This window comes from Kogia breviceps, chromosome 7, assembly GCF_026419965.1.
Source record: "Kogia breviceps isolate mKogBre1 chromosome 7, mKogBre1 haplotype 1, whole genome shotgun sequence".
NCBI lineage: Eukaryota > Metazoa > Chordata > Mammalia > Artiodactyla > Physeteridae > Kogia > Kogia breviceps.
The window spans coordinates 111336792-111341459 of NC_081316.1; the positions used below are offsets into that span (position 1 = coordinate 111336792).

At 46.6% G+C, this 4668-nt stretch overlaps 1 protein-coding gene across 1 annotated transcript; it reads right to left on the reverse strand.

Annotated features, from left to right (window-relative positions):
• Window positions 1-320: 320 nt before the first annotated feature.
• On the reverse strand, window positions 321-1787 carry LOC131760374 (glutamate dehydrogenase 1, mitochondrial-like). Its single transcript, XM_059070286.2, has one exon. The coding sequence runs from the start codon at window positions 1785-1787 to the stop codon at window positions 321-323; it is 1467 nt and encodes a 488-aa protein (XP_058926269.1).
• Window positions 1788-4668: the final 2881 nt, after the last annotated feature.

The following is a 4668-nucleotide window of genomic DNA, read 5'->3' on the forward strand; positions in this document are numbered from 1 at the left end:
TCCCAGGGCTACAGCTGACTGTGCTGGGAAACAGCCGTGGAGCAAGGCAGTACAGGCAGAGGGTAAAGACTTTATTTAAAGGCAAAATGCCCCAAATGGCTCTCTGACATAGCTAATTTCTACTATCACTTACTAGCTTATATATGGTCCCCTAACTTTTTTTCTTAAGAGGCTGATTTGGATTGACTTGTTGAGAATGGTGTCCATCATCTATTAAGTCATGAGAGAGAGACTTCTGTGGTTACATGTAAACTTGGGATAGGTCTGCAGATGAAGAGGTGAAGAGGGTAGTGAAGAAGTCAGCTGCAGTCCGGTCCGGTCTATGTGAAGGTCACAGCAGCTTCACTGTACACCTTGAAGACTTTCTCGATGGCGTTGACATAGGCAGCTGTTCTCGGGTCCAATCCCAGGTTATACCTCATGGCTGTGCGCATGATTTGCCTGGCAGAGCTCTCCATGGTGTCAGCTAAGCCAGAGTGCATGACATCTTTCTCAGAGGCACCCGATATCCTGTCTTGGAACTCTGCTGTGGGTACAATGGGAATAGTTCCACCACGCTTTCCAAATTTCCTTTCCAAACTCTCTTGAACAGACATAAGCAAGTGGTAGTTAGAATCCCATTCATATTTGAAGGTCAGACGGCCATAGCTGACATGATTTAGATCCTTCAGCCACTCAAAGTAAGATACTGTCACTCCTCCAGCATTCAAGTAGAGATCTGGAATAACCATGACGTTCCCCTCTAGGAAAATCTCATCAGCTTCTGGTGTTGTCGGTCCGTTGGCACCGTCAGCAATGATCTTGGCCTTGACTCTGGGTGCACTGGACACGGTCAGCTGCTTCTCGCTGGCAGCAGGGGTCAGTATGTCACGGTCCGTCTCCAGGATGCTCCCTTCGTAGATCTTTGCTTTGGGGAAGCCCAGGATTGTTCCACGTTGCCATTTGAAGTCTTCTGGTCCCTTTGGGTCCAAACCATCTGGATTCCATATGCTCCCATCAGATTCACCAACACCAACACATTTAGCACCAAAATGATGTAAATATCTCACAGAGGGCAGGTCCACATTACCAAATCCCTGAACAACAAATGTTTTATCTCCAAATCCTGGTGTCATTCCTAAAATACTCATGTAAGAAGCTTCATTAATGACGTTTTCAATCCCATGGAAAACTCCCCGACCAGCAGCAAAGAGCCGTCCGTGGATTCTACCCTGTCTGATGGGCTTACCGGTAACACAGGCATGGGTATTAATATCATAGTGCCCTGTGGTGCTAGCATAGGTGTCAGCAATCCAGGACACCTCCCGCTCGCCCGTGCTCACGTCTGGGGCAGGTACTTCAGTGCCAGGACCAATAAAGCCCTTCTTTGCCAGCTCCATGGTGAACCTCCTTGTGATCTTTTCCAATCCATTATCGGTATAGTTCTTGGGATTGATCTTAACACCAGCTTTGGCACCCCCAAATGGCACGTCGACCACTGCACACTCATATGCGGTCAGAGAAGCCAGAGCTTTTACTTCATCTACACTCCCATCAGTGCTGTAGCGGACACCTCCCTTGCAGGGCGAGCGGTGCCGGTGGCGGGCTGCCAGCGGGCCCGGCCCAGCAGTGCGGCCGAGTCGGCCGCCGCCCAGCTTAGGGCTGCGGGCCCGACGCGGGACAGCAGCGGCGCTTCGCGCAGGCTCCGGTACACGGCGGCAGGACGGAGGCCGCGGAGGAGATGCGCTCTCACAGGCCGGGGCGAACAGCGGGAGCGCCTTCGTTTTGAAGGCTGAAAAATAGTTCATCATCTGTATATACCACATTTTGTTTATCTGTTCATCTGTCGGGGGTTTTTTTGGCCGAGCCGCACAGCTTGCAGAATTTTAGTTTCCCAACCAGGGATTGAACCCGGGGCCACCTCGGTGAAAGCGCGGAGTCCAAATCACTGGACCGCCAGGGAAGTGCCTATCCATTCATCTGTTGATAGACACGTGCATTATTTTCACCGTTTGGCTATTGCGAATAATGCCGATATGCACATTGGTGTACAAATATCCATTTGGGGTCCTGCTTTCATTGCTTTTGGCTATACACCTGGAAGTAGAACGGCTGGATCATATGGCAATTCTGTGTTTAATTTTTTGAGGAATTATCATACCGTTTTCACAGCAGCTGCACTATTTTATATTCCCACCAGCAATGCACAAGTGTTCCCATTTCTATACAACCTGGTCAACAATGTTACAGTGTTACTACAATGAAAACATTTTTTGGTGTGGTTATTAGCAATCCTAATAGAAATGAAGTAGTATCTCACTGTGGTTTTGATTTGCATTTCTCCATGACTAGTCATGCTGTGTGCTTATTGGCCATTTGTACATCTTCTTTGGAGAACTGTCTCTTCCATCCTTAGCCCATTTTTTAAAAACATTTTAAAAATTATATTTATTTTTTTTAGGCTGTGCCGGGTCGTAGTTGCAGCATGTGGGATCTTCTAGTTGCAGCATGCGGACTTCTTAGTTGCGGTATGCGGACTCAGTTGCAGCATGCATGCAGGATCTAGTTCCCTGATCAGAGATAGGACCTGGGCCCCCTGCATTGGGAGGGCAGAGTCTTACCCACTGGACCACCCTTAGCCCATTTTTAAAATTGGGTTGTTTGTTTTTTTTGTTGGGGAGTGGTTAGGCTTCTTTTAAATTTGGTTTTCAAGAAACCAAACTCAATCCAGTTTAAGGCAGAAAATAAGCAGAAGAAATTATTGCTTCATGTCACTGAAAAGTTTAAGGCACATCTGGGGTCAGGGTGCTATGGACTGAATTGTGTCTTTCCCCAAATTCATACGGTGAAGCCCTAATACCCAATGTGACTGTATTTGGAAATGGTACTGTTAGGAAGTACTTAGGGTTAAATGAGCTCATAAGGGGGGAGACCTAATCTGATAGGATTGGTGGCTTTCTAAGAAGAGGAAGAGAGAGCACTCTATACACACACACACACACACACACTCTTACACATCGAGGAGAGGCCCTGTGAGGACACAGTGAGAAGGAGGCCATCTGCAAGCCAGGAGGAGAGCCTTACCAGAGCTCAGCCATGCTGGTACTTGATCTTGGACTTTCAGCCTCAAGAACTGTGAGAAAAGAGATTTCTGTGGTTTAAGCCACCCAGTCTATAGTGTTTTGTTACAGCAGCCCAAGCTAACTAAGACAAGGTTTTTAAAATGCAGGAATAGTTTTCTTCCCTCCTCATGCATCTGCTTTCTTCTCTATTGCTTTCTTTCTCAAGGGGGCTTGTCCCCATCAAAACAGGCTGGGCATATTTATTCATTAACTCAATATTACCGAACCCCCCCTTAGCCTACACACTGTTCTAAGTACTGGGAATACATGGAAGTGTGTCAAACAGAAATGGTCCCTTTCCTCATAAGGCTTGCATTCTAGTGGGGAGAAACAGATGTAAAAGAAACAAGTAACTTCTCTAAGAGTAAATCTTCCTCTCACCACAAAAACGAAATAGTAATTATGGAATGTGATGCAGGTGTTAGCTAAGCTATGGTGGTAATCATTTTGCAATATGTGTGTATCAAATAAACACCGTGTGCACTTGAAACTTCCACATTGTTATGAGTCCACTACATCTTTATAATGTTGGGGAAGAAAAAAAATAAGTAACTGGATGTTCAGAATGCGAATTGTATGGAAACTAAAAACACAGGGAAAGGGACTGCGGAGGGGGTGGTGGTGGTGGTGGTGGTGGTGTGTGTGCCTCATTGCTCATAAAGCAGTATGAGGATTAGCATCCTGGGAATATGGGACGACCTGGGTGTCCTGCACTTTGGGGGAGACTGATATAAGCAGCTAATGAGTATGTTGAGATAAGTGTTGGTGGTCTCAAGGCAGAGAGTGGTGGTGGGTCAGTGAGGATTGAAAGGGAGGGAGGTGAGAAGCAAAGAGGATTCTTCTAAGAGCAGGCAGAGCTCCGAGCCCAGTTTACTCCTGTCAGCGGCGTTCTGCAGGGCAGGGGTAGGGCGGTACTTTGCAGAGCTGGGGAGCTCCTAGGACACCCACGTCACTTGCCCACAGAAGTCTGAAGGGGAGGCTGGTCTTAACTGGGAGCAATCAACGTAATGCAAGAGAAAAGAGTTCCAGCAAAAGTCCTAGGACTGGTACTGATTAGCTCTGATTAGCCCAGCTTGGGTCACGTGCTCACATCTAAACCAATCACTGAGGTTAGGGATAATTGGAACTCTTATTGGACAGGACTTAGTTGCACTCCCATGGGGTCAGCCTCACCCAAACTCAAGGGCTGTGAGGAAAAGGACTAGTTCCCCAAAGGAAAATTAAGTTGTTACATCCAGAAGAAAGGAAAACAGATACCGGGCAACCCCAAACAGCAGGAGCCCTCCACACCCACCTCCACATTCAATGGCTGGCTGACCTTTGGCAAATCATAGCCTTTCTGATTCTGTTTTCTCCTCTGATAGGAAAAAAAATTTTTTAAGTAAATTAGATTGATTATTAGATTAATAATGAAATGGAGCAGGACTCTGTGGTCCCCCACCATGTCCTCAGCCTGCCTTTTGTCTGTAGAAAAACTTTAGCCAAAGGATAAGTTTAATCAGAGAAGTGAGAAAATGCAGAAACAAAAGAAAGCAGTCAAACGAGACCAAATAATAACAGTTTAGTC

Coding starts and splice junctions, on each gene's coding strand:
- LOC131760374 (XM_059070286.2), bottom strand. CDS start 1,787: ATGAACTATTTTTCAGCCTTCAAAACGAAGGCGCTCCCGCTGTTCGCC.